This window comes from Nyctereutes procyonoides, unplaced genomic scaffold (assembly GCF_905146905.1).
Source record: "Nyctereutes procyonoides isolate TBG_1078 unplaced genomic scaffold, NYPRO_anot_genome, whole genome shotgun sequence".
In the NCBI taxonomy this organism is placed as follows: Eukaryota; Metazoa; Chordata; class Mammalia; order Carnivora; family Canidae; genus Nyctereutes; species Nyctereutes procyonoides.
The window spans coordinates 39183643-39205259 of NW_026575125.1; the positions used below are offsets into that span (position 1 = coordinate 39183643).

Sequence of the window (21617 nt, forward strand, 5' to 3'; positions counted from 1 at the left end):
GGTTGGAAATGTTCATGATCTTGATGTGGATCATGGTTACATGGGTGAACACATGTGAAACTTTACCTAGCTGTACACTTAAGATCTTTGCATTTAAGTATATAATTTCTCCTTTGATTTAAAACCTTTGAAAATAGCTATCTTTTACGATATAAGATTGATTTAATCAAATCATGTTAAACTAACTTCACTTTTTTTCTCTGACTTGATTATTTGATTTTTAATTTGAGAAATGGAATATATAGACTTTAGTGAGGCATTCAACAGTAATGAGACTTAACAGATTAATCCTCATAGAGAGAGAATACTTTCTCTTTCTCCCTGTTCTGTTTAACATTTTTATTTATGACTAGGACCTAGATAAAAATTGTGTTCATCAACACAAGATGGTGATATGTAGTTGGGAAGATAGTGACTACAATAAGGAACAGAATCAAGATGACAGGCTCTTGGAGTAATGGATTTAAAAGAAGATCATATTTAACAGGATAAATAAAAGGCTCTGTTCTTGAAAACTAAAATCTGGCTGTAGCAAGGGTTTTAGCTGCCACAGGGTTCAATATGCATTGATTTGAGGGGAATGACCTGGATGGAAAAGGGAATTGGGGATTACCTAGACTAGGAAGCCAGAATCGAGGGGGCAAACATATGGGAGGGGGAAATGTCATATGCAATGCCAAGGAGTAAAAAGAATTTAATAATTTAAATGAGTGAAAGCTACAAGAAGCCAGATTTGAGATGAACTTTCTGATGATTTTTTCTGTTCAAAGAAGGAATAGGCTGTCTTCTGAAGGTAGTGAGTTCCCCTTTTTGTATGGTAAGATGAAGGATGCAAATATTTCGAGAATTTCCATTGGTAAGCTTTCAAGTTTACTCAACTCCAAGAGTCTATGACACATGTATGGTTCAGTGGGTAGAAATCTATCTTGATGTTTCACAGGTTGCTACATTGCTCTGTGGTTTGGTGTATAATATATAAACCAGGGATAAATACATTTATTTTGCACTTAATTCACTGAAAAGGCTTACAAATCAAGTCTTCCATAGAATTCTTGGTGATCCTTAGGGAAAAGGGCTAGCAAAACTGGACATTTTTTTATTGTTATAGGTGGCCCTGAGTCAGGACCGCAGTGACATGTCATTCCTCATTTTTATACCTTTTTGTGTATTATTTCTCCATATCAATGACCAGACTTGTACTGACAGCCACCTAATACGACACTGGATTGGCTTCCAGTTTCCCTCCGAGTAGTGATTTGGCAAAGGTTAAATCATAGATTGGGGGTATACAGAGTTTTTGTTATTGTTCTTTTCTTGATACAATTACAATTTCAGTTATTTGCTTTGTGGCTCAAAAGGTAATGTTTTAAAATTCCAGATTTTGGTAGGGTTCTTTTTTTTCCTCCCTTGTTTGATTACCCTTACTGTCTAATGCTATTGCCTTTTAATCAGAGAAAGTGGTCTGTGGTATTTCTACTTTTTGAAATTTGGTGAGAGGTTTTGTGGCCCAAGAAACTGTTTCTAGAACACAAGCAATATATAAGTTTCATCATTCTATTTTTTTCGAATGAATGTCTTTATAGATGTCTGTTATAGACTATATAGTTTAACCTCTGTGGACTTCATATTATGTGGATGTATGCAGAGGCACAGCCAATGCTCAGGCCTCTGAACCAAGCAAAAGCATTTGTTCCAGCAGATTACAAAATAGGGATACTGAAATAGCAAAGGAAGAAATCATAGCAAGAACAAAGGAGGCTTGGTTTATTTAAGAACGGGTTTGGCTGGCCAACATCCAAGTTCAGGGAAAGCTCAGCACGTGTGATAGCAGAGCCTGCTTTGGCTGGTCCCTCTTGACGGCTGCCCAGCCTTCAGCTATGCCTGGGCTGCAGGCTTTCTCTATTCTGCATTTGAGCTCATCAGGAAGGAACCTCTGGGGACTCATCTCACGTCTACCTTCCCGGAGTCTTTTCTTGCCTCTATAATTTCCCAACCAAGGTGGGGAACACCTCTCACTGTCTTCTTTTCACTCATGGTCCATCAGGAATAATTTAGGATTCATTTTAGGAGACAGGCTGAGCAATCTGTTCGTCCCTTTTCTATGAGCCTCTGATGAAACAGAGGCCTGGAAATGAATAGGTTAGTCTCTATCACAATTCGTGTTCGCCATACATGCAGAGATGATGAAGTCTTCGTGGTTGTAACCGTCAACAAATACTATGATTCAAAGTCCTCGTTGTTTCAACTGCCAATTTCCGTGACTGGAAGGAGAAAGTGGATTGGGCGGGGCTCAGGTCCAGGCTGTGATCTCGCTCCAGTTGGCTCCTGAAATTCCCATGGCCAACGAACAAAGCGCCGTGACTACTTCCCAAGGGTCATGGGGAGCAGGGACTCACGATCACAGTGTACCCTAGAAGGACCTCTTATCTCCAAAGACGGTTTAGCCAGAGGGTGTGTGCTGATGTTCTGGGAATGCTGGCCTATGTGGGACTGGCCAGGCACTTTCCGTAGCGCACATTTCCTTTTCCATTAATACTCATTTCTTCTTTGACTCCCATATTAGATCAATATGAAAATGGAATGGCCACCAATTAGCTGCTTTTCTTTTTCCAGCATCAAGCTGGACATGTTCTTAAAAAAAAAAACATACAAAAAACTAAAAACAAATGTAGCTTTTTGGAAGAAGGGTCCTTGACCTGGTAGCTTGGGAGAGGTTAAAATATTGTCTGAAAACTAGCTGTGACTCTCATACAAGATTTTCATCTTCATGCATACACATTATCATAACCTGTCTCCTATCACAATGGGTCCCTGCCCCAGCAGGGTGTCATCTCCCAGAGTGCAGGGACCTTGTCTCCACACCCTTATACCCTCCTGGGGCCTAGCACAGGTCCTGCAAACACCCTCTTAAGTATTATTGAATTAAATTCAAGCAAAAATGAAATTTAGTTAAGTATTTACCTCTACAACCCTATCCTGGTTAAATGGCCAATGTGCATTTTGCTTAATTTGTTTATTGCCTTTCATTATCTCTCTCTTTTCTTCATTTTATTTATTTTTATTTGTATTTTTAAAATTCTTTCTTAAAAACAAAAACAAAACCGAAGCAGAGGAAGTAAAATTGCCAGCCATCCTTGTTTGAAGGAAGCTGCCTGAACACTCTCTACTGCCATCTAGTGGGATAAAAGGCCCCTGCGTCCATGGAATCCGTTCCCACGCCAGGGAAAAATAGGGTCTGTGTTTAGAACATTGTCAGAAGCAGCTGGTAGTTGAGGGGATGGGGGATATGTGTTTCCTCCGATTAGCCACGCACCGCCGAGGGTTGCTGCCTCTTTGCGTTTGGCGTAATAGCAGAGGAAGCCTTCTTTGTGGTTTTTCGAACAAGCAATCGTAATAAACTGGGTGGTGTTCTTGGCTCTGGTTCTATCTGTGGGCTAGTAATTTAGGCTGCAGGGTATTCCCATCAGAATAATGTAGTTTTTAGGAGGAAAGTCAGGGTTTTATTAGCATAAGTCACACACACACACACACACACATACACACTGCATTGTTTCACCCTCTGGCGGATTTCTGGTCCCTCGCTGCCTCCCTGGCTCAAGAGAGTGTCCTATTATTATTATTATTATTATTATTATTATTATTAGAGTTCGATTTGCCAACATATAGCATATCACCCAGTGCTCATCCCGTCAAGTGCCCCCCTCAGTGCCCGTCACCCAGTCACCCCCACCCCCTGCCCTCCTCCCCTTCCACCACCCCTTGTTCGTTTCCCAGCGTTAGGAGTCTCTCATGTACTATCACCCTTTCTGATATTTCCCACCCATTGTCTCTCCTTTCCCCTTTATTCCCTTTCACTATTTTTTATATTCCCCAAATGAATGAGACCATATAATGTTTGTCCTTCTCTGACTGACTTATTTCGAGAGTGTCCTTAATACAAAGCAGCACTTGGGGGATCCCTGGGTGGCACAGCGGTTTGGCGCCTGCCTTTGGCTCAGGGAGCGATCCTGGAGACCCGGGATCGAATCCCACGTCGGGCTCCCGGTGCATGGAGCCTGCTTCTCCCTCTGCCTGTGTCTCTGCCTCTCTCTCTCTCTCTCTCTCTCTCTCTGTGTGTGTGTGTGTGTGACTATCATAAAATAAATAAAAATTAAAAAAAAAACAAAGCAGCACTTGGTCCTGCAGGAGAGGAAGCCACGGACTCCCTGGCTTAGCCTCTGATGGTGACCACTGGGGCTTTTCATCCAAGCTGACTTTATTTATTCAGAAGCAGAACTCATAGTCAAGGTTCTGAGGGCCCCATGCTGTTCACATGTCCCCTGTCTTAAATTTTCTTTTATTTCTTTGACTGTTTCTCTCTCTCCCTTGCCAGTTTTCTGAGTGAATCTGTGTTTCTCGTGGCCCCCCTCTCTTTCCCCACACATGCACCAGCACACACACACACACACACACACACACACAGACGCACACTCTGGAGGGTCTTGGCTCACATCCCTGTCGGAAAGTGGCTTTTGAGAAAATCAGAGAACACCATTCAAGTCATGATCTAGAGAATTCCCGGGGCGGGCAGATATCATGAATCATCACCCAGAAATGGGCTACTTGTTCAGAACATCACCGAGAAGGATTCTGGTCGGAGGGGGGGGCACATCTGGATTTTGTGGTCAGGGGGGAAGAATGCAGGGATGTATCAGGAAGGTGCAAGATAGTCAGGGGATGGAGGAGTACGAGTATTACCATATCGGCTTTACACACAAATGGTTTCTTGGAGGGCTAACAGTGAAATGCTATTAGCTGTTCACATCTTGGCATGAATTAAATTATTGGATTAGCTGCCCATCTCGGGTCTTCTAGGGAATGCAATCACAGGATTGGTGCAATTTCTTTGGGGTTTATTCTTCCTTTTTTTTTTAAGTTGAGGTGAAATTCACATAACATACAATTGGCCATTCTAACCATTTTAAGGTATGTAATTCAATGGCTTTTTGTATACTCACAAGGTTGTGCAACTGTCACTACTCTCTAACTCCAGAATTTTTCCATCACCCCCAAAAGAAAACCCCGGTACCCATTAAACATTCACTCTTAATTCTCCCCCTCAGCTCCTGGGAACCGCTAATCTGCTTTCCGTATCTATGGATTTACCTCTTCTAGATATCTCCTATAAATGGAATCCTCCAATATTTGTCTTTTAGCACCTGGCTCCCCTCACTTAGCTTAATGGTTTTCAGGCTCATCCATGTTGTAGTAGGCAGTACCTCATTCTTTTTTACGGTCAAATAATATTCCACTGTATGGATATAACATGTTTTGTTTATTCACGCCTCAGTTGAGGGATGTGTGGGTCGCTTCCACCTATTGGCTCTTGTGAAGAGTGCTGCTGTGAATGTTCAAGTTTTTGCCTGAACACTCATTTTTCTTTCTTTCTTTCTTTCTTTCTTTCTTTCTTTCTTTCTTTCTTTCTTTCTTTCTTTCAAGATGTTATTTATTTATTCAGGAGAGACATGGAGAGGGCGGCAGAGACTCAGGCAGAGGGAGAAGCAGGCTTCCTGCAGGGAGCCCAATGCGGAATGCGGGACTTGATCCCAGACCCTGGGATCATGACCTGAGCCGAAGGCAGACACTCAACCACTGAGCTGCCTAGGCGTCCCTGAACGCTCATTTTTCAAGTCTCTTGGGCAAAGTAGGTGAGTTCCTAGCCGCCACCCCCTATCCCCCCACCCACCTTTGGTGATGATGGATCCATTTGAAACTGTCTGGGAGGTGAGTTTCGCTAAGAAGAGAAGTGCAGGAGTTTGGGTGCTGCCTGGATGAGGGATGAGGCCTTGGAGGGAAAGGCTGCAGAACACCGAGGGCATTCTGTGGAATCCTAAGGGCAAAGCGTCTCTGGAAAGGAGGACAAGAGAGGGAGGAGGTGGTGCCAAATGGGATGCCAATAACCTTGGGCTTTGGTGGATAGAGAAAACATGGGGTTTGTTCAGCATTTATAAAATGCTGATATTTTTCTGTGGGTTGTTTTTTGTTTGTTTGTTTTATAAGGAAAGGAAAAACCTCTGGTGGGGATGAGTCAGCAGAAAAGTGAAATTGTTGTGGCTTTGGATGTGTCTTAACGGGGTGTTGTTAATGGATGTGTTTCTGGCAGAAAGAAAGAAAGCTTTTTTGGCTGCATGTTCATGCGAGAGGACAAATTCGGTTGAGCAAATTTTAGCACAACACACCGACAAAAGGGATCCTCTTGTTACAATAACGTTGCCATGCATGTCTGTGGTGATGGGCTTCTTCTAAAGCATCTTCCTCTGTGTAAGATCGTGAGGATGCCTGACTCAGGTGGAGCAGGCACTATTTGCCACACTTGGAGAAATAGGACATCAAGGCACACGGCACAACACCTGCTGATAGTAGGCACCGATCAGGATTTGTTTGATAATAAGTGAAGCAGTCATACCACGTCAAAGAATAGGAGAGCTGGGAGGCCCTCTTCCCCACAACCCAGTTTGGGTGGAGGGACGATGGGGCAGAGTGAGAAAGTCCTGGGCTTGCATGCAGGGTCAACTGGTTAATGAGTGAAGGACCCAATTAATAGGTTGTCCTTTCTTCCCTTACCAAGTGTCATCATAACATGCACTATGTTGCGTTGTGGTGGTTTGTGCTCTGACCTGTCCTCGCTAGTGGGCCACGGGCTCTTGGAGGTGGAGCTTGTGTCAGATTTATCTCTGTGTCCCCAAGATAAAGCACAATGTTGAAACTTGTTGACCAGAGGGTCTTCCTGGGTCTCTGCTCTTTCTCGTGTTGCCACAGAATTTAGTGGTGGAGCTGGGACTCAGGCATAGTTTCTAGGGTGGCCCCAGAGATCTTTGGTCTGTACCACTCATCATGGTAGGTGACACTAGATGTATGGAGCAGGTTGCCGTTGGCCTTGCCAGGCCCGCTGGGATAATCCCCACTGTGTTGTTATTATGGAAATCTCTAGAAGCTGAAGGAAAGAGGGAGCCTTCCTGAGTTCAAAGCCTCATGTCAGTCTGGCCACTTTCTGTGGGATCTCAAGGATATCCTGAACACCAGGATGTCCTTTGGTATGTTGTCCAGCTCTCAAGTAGAGCTCGTCTGGAACCAGTGTCTGTGGAAAACTGTGTCCTTCGGCATGGGACCTGATAATGATGGGGGTGGAAAGAGGTGATGGGATTTTCAAGCGGTTCTGAAACAATTCCTTGTGTATCTTGTTTTGCTCTTCCTGCGGACTTCTATTTGTTGCTGAGCACATATTTGAGGCAAAGCAGAAAAGGTCTCATATTGGTTCTTCCTGTGCTGCGGCCAGCCTGCAAATGGCCTGTGGCAGGTACCGAGGCCAGTGTGCAGAGGGTCCTTCTGCAGATGCACAAAGAGAGGTGACAGAGGGATCACACCTAGGGTGTGGACCATGGCGAGGGCTTTGTTATCTGCCCTGTGTTGTTGGACACTGCCAAGTGTTGAGCAGCCCCCACTGGGGTTCTTTCCACCTGGGCCTCCACTTCGGGTCTCCTGCACCAACTCCAAGACCCGTATGTTGGATCCTGCCACCACCTCCCCGGCCTGGGCCCAGCGTGACTTCCCCTGGCTCATTCTCTCCCACGCCATGGCCATGACATTCATAGAGGGCAGAGTGCAAAGTCTTCCCACTGGAAGGCTCAGTGTCAGATGGCAGCCCTGTTACCGGCAGCTCAATTCCTCCTGATGGCAAAGCAGTTTCCACATCACCTGAGAGCAAAGCCAGATGGCCCTGTGACATGGATGAGATATCTTTGCTCTGTGCCCCTCATCTTGCAGAGGCCCAGGGAAGGTCTGGGCGCTCAGAAGTCCATGTGCAGGGGGCTTGTGGCCTGGGGAGTGCAAGAAGCAGCCTCAGCACCCCCCACCTACCCAGAGGGCCAGTTCAAGCCCTCCAACCCTGTCACGGCAGGGAGGCTGGGGTGAGCCTCTCCTTCCCACTTTTGCTGCAGATGAGTCACTCCCCAGTCCTCTGAGGGGGCGTCTTCAGCAGAAGGGGCCCAGCGGGGGTGTGTGTGTGGAGGTAGGTGGTTGTGCTGGTCTGGAGGAAGAAGCCGGGGTAGTGGGGATGAATGCAGGATACGATGCACCAGTGATGTGCTCAAGGCCGCCTCCTCGTGGGAGGGAGTGGGAGCCCTCAGGTGGGAAGGGGGGTGCTGTATTATCAGAGGCCGCCTCTCCCATGACTCAGGATTGGTTCTTCTCCGTGCTGGGAAACTGATGAGGGAGCTGATTTTCCAAGTGGGCTCTCTGGATGGTGACGCGGGGTGTATGTGAGAGCTTCCAAGAGAGGGCACAGTCGGGAGGTTGGCAAGGGTCCCCCGAGAAGGCCGCAGGTGAACCAAAACCCCGGCAGGGGGAGGGTTGGGAAGGGTCCTCGCATCAGTTCCTGAGAACAGAGGGAGCAGCGGGAACCTGTTTCCCAAATAGCTGCAGAGACCGATGGGTGACAAGGGGAAGGGTCCCTATCACCGAAGCCATCTAGTTACCGTCTTGTCACAAGCCACCCTGCTCCGTGACATTGTTTGGTCCCACTGCAGACAAACGGTGACTGTTTTTCCCTACTTGGAGCTGGTGAGACGAGAAGAGACACCTCCCTCCACCCTCGCCTCCTTGTCTCCGGCCCTGGGCCGCACACTCACCTGCACCAGGTCCGGTGTGAGGCGCTTGGCCTGCAGCCACTTCTGGAACCTCCCGGTTTTCCGCAGGATGCGCTCGATGCTGCAGGTCTTCGGGGCTGCCGCAGAGGCGCAGATTCTCCTGTCTGAGATGTCGCTTTGCTGTTTGCTCACCAGCCTGGAGACCTCCACAGGGCGCCAGGTTTTGGAATCATCTGAGTAATTTGCAGGGTAAGAAGGCAAGTAGTCGGGAGGCAGTTCGAGGTGGGAGGCCAGCCAGCTGTCAAACCTGGAAGAAGAACCCTTTTAGGATCTGGCTGGAGCTGGAGGGATAAAGTCTGTGTGTGTGTGGGGGGGGGGGGGTGGACAAGGAGGGACCAGCTGTACAGCCAGAGCCAGCAGAGCCCGGGGGACAAGGAGACAGGGGACAGCATCCCGTCCGTCCCATTTCTCCTCCTTAGCCTGGGGCGCTCCAGACTCTTTCGGAGAGAAGACAATTTTTGTTTCCCCAAACTCAGGGAAGTAAACCTTTGATGTCACAAAAGGTGAGGGAGATACAAGCCAGACACAAACTCGTCATGCAGCTGGCACAGCAGGGCTACCATGGCTTTCTGGGCTTCTTCTCCATGTACAGACAGCAGCTTTACACATGCTGGTACCTTAGATTCTCCTCATACCCTGTCCCCACTTTACAGATGGAGAACCTGAGGCCTATAAAGCTTAAGGACCTTGCCTAAGCTCCAACAATATGTTGCCAAGCAGAGAGGCAAACGCAGGGCCCTCTGTCAGCAGAGCCCATGATCTTTCCCCTTCTCTACCCTGGTTCTAGAAACAGCCCACCCTTGAACGGCTGGGTCTTGGAACCGTAGTTGGAGAAGAGGCTTCTGGCGGAGCTCTGCCTCTCCATACTTCACCCTACACAGCCCCATCAATTTTCCTTTCTGTCCAAAGATTTAAGACATCTGTACCAACCAAGTCACAGGGAACAGTGGCTGCTAAATGGTCACTAAATTCAAAGCCACCTGGGATCCAAGAGGTGTATAATTCCACACAACGGCCTGCTCGGTCCTTAATCCTCCCCAGGGGAGCAGCACTGGTCTATGACCACTTGCTGGTCTCCTGGGTGCCACCTTGAGCCTTTTCTCCATTCTTCTGGCTGCGTGCCAACATTTCCATTAGGGAAGAATGGGGAGTCTTCTGATTTATGTATGAAAGATTGGTAAGGTAACGTTTACTTTCCTGATGAATAAAATTCGCTTCTAAGTAAGATGTGTTCTATATTTAAGGAAGAATCTTTAACTTCTTATTGTTGGGTATTATGGGACCACCTCATGATCATGAGTTTTGGAAGAATTAGCATTTGGATTGGCCCTGAACGCTCCACTGGTTTGTTTTCTCACTTAAATGACACCACTTCACTCTAAGAGACTGCAAGCTTCTCAGAGAAGGTACTCCAGCAGAAACTGTCAATTAGCACCTTCCAGAATGCAGCAGTACTATCCAAAGTGCAGTAGAAGTAGGCCCAAAGAATTCTGTTCAAAGACATTGCCACAAATCTATTTAAAAAGATGAATCATTATAAACTAGCAGTGAGTCCATTTCAGGGCATTTTCATGGAAATGATCCTCCCTTCTGAGGGGTTAAGGAAGGGCAGAGGACCCTGAGGCAGACCTGTCTGCTTGTTTCTTATAACTGCTCTTGCTCATGGGGGTTCAACCCCCTGGAAGGCCTGTGACTGAGAATTTATAATAGGTAGCTCTCTTAGATACTGATCATAGCAACATGAGTGTATGAAACACTTAAGCACACCAGTCACTTTGCTCAAGGCTTCGTGGGTAGTATTCAGTTAAACCTGGCAGCAAACTGGTGAAGTCAGTACTATTCGTAACCATACAGATGGGGAAACTGAGGCACAGAGAAATTAAGTAATTTGTCCAAAGTCATACAACCAGAGATTGGAGGAAGTGGCATTCAAGTCTCCAGAGCTTGCAATTTCAAGCACTTTGCCATTGCCTGGTCCCCTGACATCCTTTTTATGACTTTGTTTTGGGGAATAGATAACATTATTAGGGGTTGCTAACAGGGTCTGAAATGAGAGGTGACCTGTAACGGATGCCTGGTGCACATTCAGAGGTGGCTCAAGGCATCCCATAAAAACTGACTGAGCACAAATACACAGATTTACAGGCCACTTCTCCCCCACTCAAAGTGGTAATAAATTTATGGTATTGAATGGAAAAAAATGTGTGTGCTGACAACTTTGATTACCTACTTCATCGAGCAGAAAGGTGTTGGTGAGAAAATGGACCCTGCTCTTTATTCACTAAAATGTTAAAATCCTAGAATTTGGAAAATTGCCAAACAGAGAGAGTATTCTAATATTCCTTCTGAACTGAGATCATGGGCATGTTCAAAGTGAGGCTGGCCAAGCTCCTTGTTAGTTCGAGAGATGAACAATAAGTATCATAGTTTCCAGAGGTGGAAGCAAGCAAAAAGGTCATGTGGTCCAATTGGCCACAGCCCCTCAACATGAAGGACAGAGTGGAGGCGTGGGGGGAGTGACAGTGTTGCAATGAGAATGGAACACTCTATGTTCATGCATGCTCCTCATGCTTACATCCAAACAGTCTGTAGACATGCCTTCCTAAATATTTCTCACCTCTCTTTCCTCTTCTCCATTCCTCAGCTCTGCCAAGACCCTTAAAATATCTAGCGTCTTCCCCAAAGCTCTCACTACTTAGAGCAGTTCACAGAATCCTTTCTGGGCCAATCTCCTGCTGCTCCCCTTATAATCTTGCTTTGTTCTCACCAAACCACTGATCATCCTCGGCTAAAGCCACATCATTTTGGGCCTCTGAACCTCCACTCACCTTTTCATGTGCCCATCCCTTTGTCTGAGATACTTCCTTCCACCTTCCCAGTGTAATCACTGTCTTCCCAGTAGAAAGTAAACTCCTCAAGGCTGGGACTGGGCTTCCTTCAACATGATCACTCAGTGCTTAGAAGCTTGCTTGGTGCCAAGTTAGTGCTCGATGCATTTTAGTTGGATGGATGGATAGATGGATGGATGGATGGTTATTTGGATGTATAGATGAATGGTGAGTGGAGGGATACATGGAGGGCTGGCTGGCTGGCTGCAGAGTGAAGAATGCACTGATGGACTCCTGAATGAATTGGTAAATGGATGGATGGGTGCATGTGTGGATGATTGAATGTATACGTGGATGCTTTTGCCATTAGCTCTGGGGCCCTACAGATCTTGAGGCCTCTGAATTGATTCTTAAAGCAATAGTTACTATCATCTTCTGAAATGAAAGAGACAGACAAGGGCAAGGGAGAAGAGAAGGCAAAATCAGGTCTAATGTTTTACTTATTTTACTGTGAGCCCTCTACTACTCAGAAGTATTTAAACATCCTTTAAGGGAAACTTTTACACTGTTGATGGGAATGCAAGCTGGTGCAGCCACTCTGGAAAACAGTATGGAGTTTCCTCAAAAAAGTTAAAAACAGAACTATCCTATGACTTAGCAATTGCACTACTAGGTATTTATTGAAAGGATACAAAAATAATGATTTGAAGGGGCACACGCACCCCAGTGTTTATAGCAGCAATGTCCATAATTGCCAAAATACGGGAAGAACTCAGACGTCCATCAACTGATGAATGGATAAAGAAGATGCAGTATATATATATATATATATATATATATATATATATATACACAATGGAATATTACTCAGCCATCAAAGAAAGAAATCTTGCCATGTGCAACGACGTGGATAGAACTAGACTGAATCATAGAGGGAGGCAAACCATAAGAGACCATTCCATAATAGGAATCAAACTGAGGGTTGCTGGAGGGGATGGGGTGGGGGCATGGGGTACTGGGTGGTAGACATTAAGGAGGGCATGTGATATAATGAGCACTGTTTTTTTTTTAATATTTTGTTTTTATTCATGAGAGACCCAGAGAGAGAGGTAGAGACATAGGCAGAGGAAGAAGCAGGCTCCTCAAGGGGAGCCTGATGTGGGACTCGATCCCAGGACCCCAGGACCATGACCTGAGCCAACCAGGTAGATGTTCAACCACTGAGCCACCCAGGTGCCTGGAGCACTGGGTATTATGTAAGACTGATGAATGAATCACTGACCTCTACCTCTGAAACCAGTAATACATTATATCTTAATTAATTTAATTTAAATAAATTTTTAAAAAAATAAAAATTAAGTGCCATTAAAAAAATAAACATCCTTTAAGACTTTGGGAGTGGGGGCAGCCCCGGTGGTGCAGCGGTTAGCGCTGCCTTCAGCCCGGAGTGTGATTCTGGAGACCCGGGATCGAGTCCCGCCTTGGGCTCCCTGCATGGAGCCTGCTTCTCTCTCTGCCTGTTTCTCTGCCTCTCCCTCTCTCTCTGGACTTTGGGAGTGGGAGGTGGGGATGTAAGGTCAAGTGAGTACAGTACAGAAGGTGAGGTAAAGCACCTGTCTTGGTGAGAACCCAGGTATCCCTAGGAGTGACTCTGATCAGAATAACCCCCACCTCCACCTTTCTCCCCAACCTATTACCTTCACATACACAAATACCGATCAATAAGTTCCTGGTAGATCTTGCCAGTTGGTGTGATCACTTAGGATTTCACAGTTAGGTATGTTTTTAGTAGGAAGACTATGTCAATCAGGTTTACTCTTTTTCTCTGGTTTCCCTTAACTTTTTCATTCAGGATTTGAAAGTCAACAAGGAATGCATGGGAAAACTGGTACTGAAAACACTGAAATGTTTAAAGGTTATAGGCTGGGAATGGGAAGCATCAGTTTATCATTAGCATTCTTACCAGAGAAGATAAAGGACAGAAGGAAAGACGACATTCATCTACCAATTACGTGTCTTCAGCTTCCCAGACTCCCTCTCTGCTGCCAGACAAACAAGTATTGTCCAATCCTTACTGAGGTCCTCTCCTGGAATGCTAATGTTTCCCTGGTTATAGCATTTTGGCCAAACATCTGAGAGTTTGGGCTGGGCTTTTCCCTAAGGTATCATCACAGTCATTTGTAGAAGTGAGAAAATATTTGGTGGTGAACAAGATGAACAAACTCTTAGGCAAAGGATATGAACTTGTGGACAGTTTAGCAAACAAGAAATAGAAATGGCCAATAAGCTTGAAAAAAGGCTTCAATTCAGAAGAAATACAAATTAAACATAGTAGTAATATGAAATATTTGTGAGTGTGCAAGAAGTGAGCACTATGGGTAGACATCTCCATTTGGGGGGATCCCTGGGCGGCTCAGTGGTTTAGTGCCTGCCTTCAGCCCTGGAGTCCTGGAGTCCTGGGATCGAGTCCCACGTCGGGCTCCCTGCATGGATCCTGCTTCTCCCTCTGCCTGTGTCTCTGTCTCTGTCTCTCTCTTTCTGTGTCTCTCATGAATAAATAGATAAAATCTTAAAAAAAGAAGAAGTCTCCAATTGGAGATATGTACATATATAAAATCTTCTAAAACTGTGCTACATTTTGTGACCCAGAAATTCCACTTTTGGGAGTTTGTCATAGAATTTATGATTGATGCACACAAAAATCTAGCAACAAGCATGTTCAAACATAACACTGCTTATAATACTGAAAAGAAGAAAAAACCTAGTTGTCTCACAGTAGTGGATTAGTTTTATAAATTGTGGCTGATCAATGCAATCTAATACCACAAAGCCATTAGAAATAAAATTGTGGATGTGTCATTTGCAACTGTCTTCTCCCATTTGGTGGGTTGCCTTTTTGTTTTGTTGATGGCTTCCTTCGCTGGGCAAAGACCTTTTATTTTGGTGCAGTCCCAATAGTTTAATTTTACTTTTGTTTCCCTTGCCAAAGGAGACATATGTAGAAAAATGTTTCTATGGCTGATGTCAAAGAACAGTTACTAATGTGGAAAGGTGTTCCTGACATATTGTTACATGAAAGTGTACAGGAAAGCATACACACTATGATCACATTTTTGTTGAAAAAAAATTTTAAATCCATACTTAGGAAAAAGGTGGTGAGGATATACACCAAGATGTCTTTTGGTAGAGGAATTATACATGATTTTCATTTTGTGCTTTCTCTGGTATTTCTTGAAAATTCTAAAATAAACAGGACTTTTGAAATAAGGAAACAGTTGCTGACTCTGTAAAGAACTATAAACAAGTCCAGGTTCCCAGACCCACTCACTGCCTCTCTCTGCTGCTTTGAGCTTCAGGAATGTGCGTTCTCAACAGGGAGAGCCCTAAACCCCAACCTGGCCCTCCCGGTGCTTTCCTGCTTGTATCTGCACACGTCCCTTTCAGGCGCACATGGAAAATAAATTCTGAGGGAGCTGAGGTAATATCCTGAACTTGAATGGGAACACAAACCTATTTGGGGAAATGCTTCCTGGATTTGGCCAATACCTGCCTGGTGAGAAAAACCTTCATTTATTGCCACTTGGCGAAGAGTCAAATGTAAGATCCATACACTCTTGTTTAGTTACCTCGAGGAGGATGTGAACCCAGGACTCTCCTTCTGTCGAATTCCATAATGTTCACCCTCCTTGGAAAATATGTCCATATTCTCCCTGCCTCCTTTCTCTGAGGAATCAGCCCCATTTCACCCGTGTTCTTGGTCCTCTCCACCCCATTTCTTAGGCGGGAAATCTTGCATTCACTTTCAACATTTCCATCTTTACTTTCCGTCGGGTTGAGTTGGTCAGCAAATTGACTCTCTAGCTGAACTGACTGGCATCCTTCCTGCCCTGCTTTGCTCCCACTGACCTTTCTCTTGGACTAGGAAGGATGATCTGGCCGCCCCTGCCAGCATCAACCAGTCCATCCTCCCACACTGATTTCCTTTTTAAAAAATTATTATTATTTTTAAAAAATGTTTTATTCATTCATTTGAGAAAGAATATGAGCAGAGGGAGGGGCAGAGAGAAAGAAAGAAGTAGATTCCCCACTGAGCAGGGATCCCAACGCAGGGCTTGATCTCAGGATCCTAAGATCATCTAAGATCATGACCTGAGCGGAAGGCAGATGCTTAATGGACTGAACCTCCCAGGCGCCCCTTCCTACACACTACTTTCCAGGAGATCCTTCCAAAACACAAATTTCATCTTGTCTCTACCCCGCCAAACTCCTTCACCATTGCCTGAAATAGAGGTTCCCCAGTTGGGAAGGTCTTTCAACTTTTCACCATTTGAAATACTTTAAAAAAAACGTCTAACGAGGAAAGTCCACATCAATACGATATTTACCATCTAGCAAAAGTTCCACATTTTTGACTGATACTTTCTATTCATTATATCTGTTTAGAAACTTAGTTAGATAATCAAATACGTCTTAGGTTAATACAGATTGGAAATCAATTATTGTAAATTAATGCTGTTTGCTTGGTCACCAAATCTTACATGCCTAAGATAGGTCCCTGAGGAAGGCTGAGGAGAAAAGGCCTATTACAAAGGGTCTCTGGTATCAAAGAGGCGTGGAACCACTGGCCCACAGGTGAGGGTCTCAAATCCTTGGCATGGCTTTCAAGACTCCTGCCCCATCTGCCTCTTCCAATCTCCTCCTTCTGCCATGCCTCCACATAGGCCCCATGCTCTAGCCACTAAGTGCTTTTTGCCTCTTTCCACACCCTGGGCCATTGCTTTAGCTGGTCCTTCTACCTTAAGCCCTTCTCCCAAATTTCAGGTCATTCTTTAAAGGCATTGCTCTGAATGCCTTCGCTGGTCCCCATTTGGAATTAATATTCCCCTCCATGGAGCTCCCGGAGGTCCTTTACATTTCATTTCTGGCCTGCATCAGACCAGGTCTTATTATTGTTATATAAACAAATTATCTTATTATTGTTAACATGGCTCCCTCCTCCTGAACCCCTCGAGGGCAATGGCCAGAGTTATAGCAATGTCACTAGAGCCCCTGCCAGGTCTTGGCTGTGGCAAGACTCATTGACTATGTGTTGACAGGTTTAATTCCAGACTGCGATACCATCCTTTGGTGAGATCCATGTGAATCACTATTTACCAAAGTTAGGTTTTCCTCTGATCAGAAAATTTGTTCAGAAACTTTGGAGCAAACTGCCCTGGTTTGAGTCCCATATCTGCCACTTACTAGGTGGTGACCTGGAACAAGTCACTTAATCTTGTCATGTTCACTGTCTGAGTAATGAGTGCATAACATTAACTCCAGGATGGAGATGCAGAGTGAATAAAAAGAGTAAAATGTCAGGCACTTGCTAGGCCTTCTAATTAATTTTATTTCCCTCTTTTCATGAGAAATGAGCTTGGTAACCTCAATAATCCTGGGCTACTCCATTCATAGAAAAGAACACTTTCAGCTCCCACTTCAAAAGAAAACTTTGGATTTAGCATTTAGGGCTAGAATTTGGCTTCATACCGCAACCCCCTCCCCACCCCAACCTCAACCCATCACCACTATGATTAAATGACTTTGCATCAGCTCCCACCCATTAATTACATCCCGATTCATTTTCATCAAACTCCTGGACATCCTCATGTGAAGGGAACCGGATTTTGCCCCTCCGAGTTATCTAATGGAGATTCTGACCTGATTTCTTCTTTAAAGAACTTCTTGCATATTGATGTCCCGATGCAGGCATTGCATTTATCAAGACCGAGGAAAGTCCTTCCAGAATTGTAGCTGGTTCTGATTCGGGGCACCAGAGAAGGAGAGGGAGAAGCCAGCGAGGAGAAAGAACAGCTCAGGGCTGAGACCCACAGCAGCAGGCCGGGCCGGCCTGGGCAGAGGCTGGCAGCCTTAGGCCCCAGCTGGGGCTCCATCTCTCACTCGGGATTCCAGCTGCAGCCTTCAGCTGCCCACTCAGGGCTGCGCAGAGGTAGGTCTTGGCAAAAGAGAGGGGGCCGGCTTCAGGGCGCTGACCCCATCCCAGCTTCCCCACTTTCTGTTTGAGGATGCTAAGGAGCCTGGGGCTAATGGGGCTGGGGAGGAGGTGAGGAAGTCCATGGAGGATGCTGATAACACTGTTTCCAGAGTTACTCTTCCTCTGTCTGGGGCGGCTGCCGCACGCTGGGGAAGGGCTGACTGGCAGATTTCGGGAAGGACAATGGTCAGGGCTTCCCTGCGCAGTCCTTTTGACAAACACAGGATATCCTGGCTGGGCAGGAAAGGTCCATGCAGGATGTGTGTCCGACCTGGATTCCACCTGGGAGTTTCAAAGGATCCTGAAGTCCTCCACCCTCTACTGTTTCAGCTCTGGGCACATCTGTCCTAATGGATCTCTCTCTCTCTCTCTCTCTCTCTCTCTCTCTCTCTCACACACACACACACACACACACACACCAACCTCCCCCCTCTGCAGTGGATACTTTGGCCTGCCTCTTGACTAACCATACCAGCCCCACTTTGATTCCATTTGGCTGGGAAATAACTCAAGGTTAGTTTGCTGGCTATTAGGTGGCACACTGAACACTGATTCGAAGAGCAAAACCTTTTGACTGCTTCGGGTATAGAAAAAATGTAAGTTAGTTCATATCTCAGCTCCTCTTACAGACCAGAGAAGGGAGGGGAAAGAATCTGGTGGCCTCTGACATGATGAGGGAGCACCAGAAAGATTCTTCTGCCTGCCCACAGCAGTGTCTGTCTCTACCTCCCCTGCCCGCAGTCCCTCTTTCCTTTACCACCCCGCCGCACTTCTCCATGGCCAGCCTGACCTGGTGGCATTTACTGCCACACAGTTGCCTTTATCCTGACAGCAAGATAAGAGCCACAGCACCAAGTGGAAGGGTGTGCTAATTTAGGAATAGAGAGAGCAAATGAGGACCAAGTTGGGGCAGGCAGGCTTAGGATAGGAGAGGGGTGTGTGTGTGGCCGGGGCGGGCGGTAGGAACCAGATAAGAGGGGGCCGGGATGGTCTAGGGAGAATTGGAGAATTTTGTTAAAGATTGGCAGGAAGAGTGGACTAATGACAGTTCTCTGATGGCTAAACGAGTGCTTTTAAGCTCACTGTCTGTCCTCCTCAGGGAAATGTTTGGTTGTGTTTGTTTTTGATTCTAGAGTTGCAGGAATTCCTATGTATTCTAGATACTAGTTCTGTGCTGTATATGTGGCTTGCAAATATTTTCTCCCAGGTGGTGACTTGTCTTTCATCTTCTGAACAGGGTCTTTCACAGAGTGAACATTTTTAATTTTTTTAAAAGGTTTTATTTATTTATTCATGAGAGACAGGGAGAGAGAGAGAGAGAGAGAGAGAGAGAGAGAGAGAGAGGCAGAGACACAGGCAGAGGGAGAAGCAGGCTCCATGCAGGGAGCCTGACATGGGACTCGATCCTGGGTCTCCAGGATCAGGCCCTGGGCTGAGGGCAGCACTAAACCGCTGAGCCACCCGGGCTGCCCAACATTTTTAATTTTGATGCTGCCCTGTTGTCAATTTTTCCTTTTATGAATCATGCTGTTAGTGTCAAGTATAAGAACTCTTCACCCAAACCTAGATCCCAGAGACTTTTCTCCTATAATTTCCTTTTTTTTAAAAAAAGGATTTTATTTATTTATTTATTTATTTATTTATTATTTATTTATTTACTTATTTATTTGAGAGAGAGAGAGAGCATAAGCAGGGGCAAGGGACAGAGGGAGAGGGAGAAGCAGACTCCCCACTGAGCAGGGAGCTCCACGTGGGGTTCTATCTCAGAATGCTGAGATCATGATCTGAGCCAAAGACAGACGCTCAACTGACTGAGCCACTCAGGTGCCCCGCTTCTATGATTTCTTATAAAAGTTTTATATCTTACATTTAAGCCTATGGCCCATTTTGAATCAATTTTTGTGTAAGATGTGGTTAGGTCAAGCAAGGTCATATTTTTACCAACGGATATCCAACTGCTCCAGCACCATTTATTAAAAAGACTACCCTTCTTCCATGGAATTGCTCTTGTACCTTTGTCAAAAATCAGTTATGTCTGGATTCTCAATTCCATTCTATTGACCTATGTGTTTCTCTGTCAGTATTACACAATCTTGATAATTGTAGCTATAGACTACGTCTTGAAATTGGGTAGACTGATACCTACAACTTTTTTCTTCTTTTTAAAAAATTATTCTAGCTATTTTAGTTCACTTGCCTTTCTATATAAATTTTAGAATAATCTTATCTATCTCTACAAAAAACTCTTGCTGCAATTTTGATAGGGTTGAGTTAAATCTGTATGTCAGTTTGGGGAGAATTGACATCTTTATTAAGCTGGGTCTTCAGTTGCATAAACATTTATGTCTATTTATTTGAATCTTTTATTTCTTTCATCAGCATTTTGTAGTTTTCAGCATCTAAGTCTGGTACATTATTTTAGACTTATACTTAAGTATTTTAGTTTTGAAGGAGCATTTGTAAATGGTGTTGTGTTTTAAATTTTGGTGTCTAGGTGTTCATTGCAATTATATAGAAATATAATTGAGTTTTGTATGTTGATCTTATATCCTGTGACCTTGTTGAAACTATTTATTAGTTCTAAGAGATTATTTGTAGATTCCTTGGTATTTTCTATGTAGATTATCATATCATCCTCAAATAGGGAGTTTTATTTCTTCCTTTCATCAGTATTTTGTAAATTCCAAGATTCGAGTCCTATAAATGGTATTATATTTTAATATTTGGGTTTTACATGTTTACTGCGAGTTGCTTTTTTGTTTTTCTATTTTCAATTTCATTGATTCCTGGTCTTATCTTTATTATTTCTTTCCTTCTGCTGGCTTTGGATTTATGGTGCTCTTCATTTTTTAGTTTCTTGAGACAGAATCTTAGATGATTTGACAACTTTTCTCATTTTAATGTAAGCAATTTACATTATGAATTTATCTTTTGACACTTTATTAACTGTATCCCACAAAATTTGATACGGATACGTTGTATTTTTATTTGCATTCAGTTCGATGTACTTTAAAAATTTTCCTTGAGGCTTCTTCTCTGATACATGAATTATTTCAATGTGTGTTGCTTAGTTTCTAAGTGTTTCGATGTTTTTCTTTCTGATATTGACTTTTAGTTTGATTCCACTGCAGTCTGAAAACACATTCCATATGGTTTTAGTATTTTTTTAAGATTTTTTTATGTACACAAGTAGGGGGAGGGGCACGAGAAGAGGGAGAATGACAAGCAGACTCCCCTGCTGAGCAGGGGGCCCAACTCGGAGCTCGATCCCAGGACCCAGAGATCATGACCTCAGTAGAAGTCAGAGGTTTAACTGACTGATCCACCCAGGTGTCCTTGGTATCAATTTTTTATTTCAAATTTGTATAGGTTTGTTTATGGTCAAGGATGTAGTCTGTCGTGGTGTATGTTTCATGAGCTCTTGCAAAGAATGTGCACTTTGCTCTTGCTGGGCAGAGTGTTCTATAAATGTTGACTGGATCTTGCTGGTTGACAGTGTTGTTGGTTCTTCTATATCTTTGCTGATTTTCTATTTAGTTGCTTATCAGTTGTGGATTGACTGTAATTGTGAATTTAAAAAAAATTTTCTTTCCATTTTATCAGTTTTTGCTTCACATATTTTATAGCCATCTTGTTTGGTGGACACATTTAAGATTACTATGTCTTTATGATGAATTGACCCTTTTATCACTATGTAATGTCCTTCTATGTCCTTGATAATTTCCTTGCCCTGAAGTCTACTTACTATGATATTAATACAGCTATTCCCACTTTCTTTTGATTAATGTTTCTATGGTATATGTTTTTCCATCCTTTACTTTCAACCTAATTCTATTGTTATATTTGAAATGTGTTTCTTGTAGACAGTATTGTTGGATTACATTTTGTTTTATTTTTAATCCATATGCCAATCCCTATCTTTTAATTGGTACATTTAGATCTATAACGTTTAATGCAAATATTGAAAAGTTAGGGCTTAAGTGTGCCATTCAATGTTACTTTTATTTGTTCTCTCTGTTTCGTTTGTCCTACCACTTGAACACTTTAGACTCCCACTTTGAGTTATCTGTAGTG

The 21617-nt window shown here is 44.3% G+C and overlaps 1 protein-coding gene across 1 annotated transcript in view; it reads right to left on the minus strand.

Moving 5' to 3' along the window:
- The window catches only part of DIPK2B (divergent protein kinase domain 2B), a 44982-nt gene extending 27329 nt beyond the window's left edge, over nt 1–17653 (minus strand). Inside the window, exons 1-2 of the mRNA XM_055337909.1 lie at nt 17210–17653; nt 8667–8931 (exon numbers count right to left, since the gene is read on the minus strand). Coding sequence (XP_055193884.1) covers nt 8667–8931; nt 17210–17442 — 498 coding nt within the window. The 5' untranslated portion in view covers nt 17443–17653. The remainder of the gene's footprint in view (nt 1–8666; nt 8932–17209) is intronic.
- Nucleotides 17654–21617: the final 3964 nt, after the last annotated feature.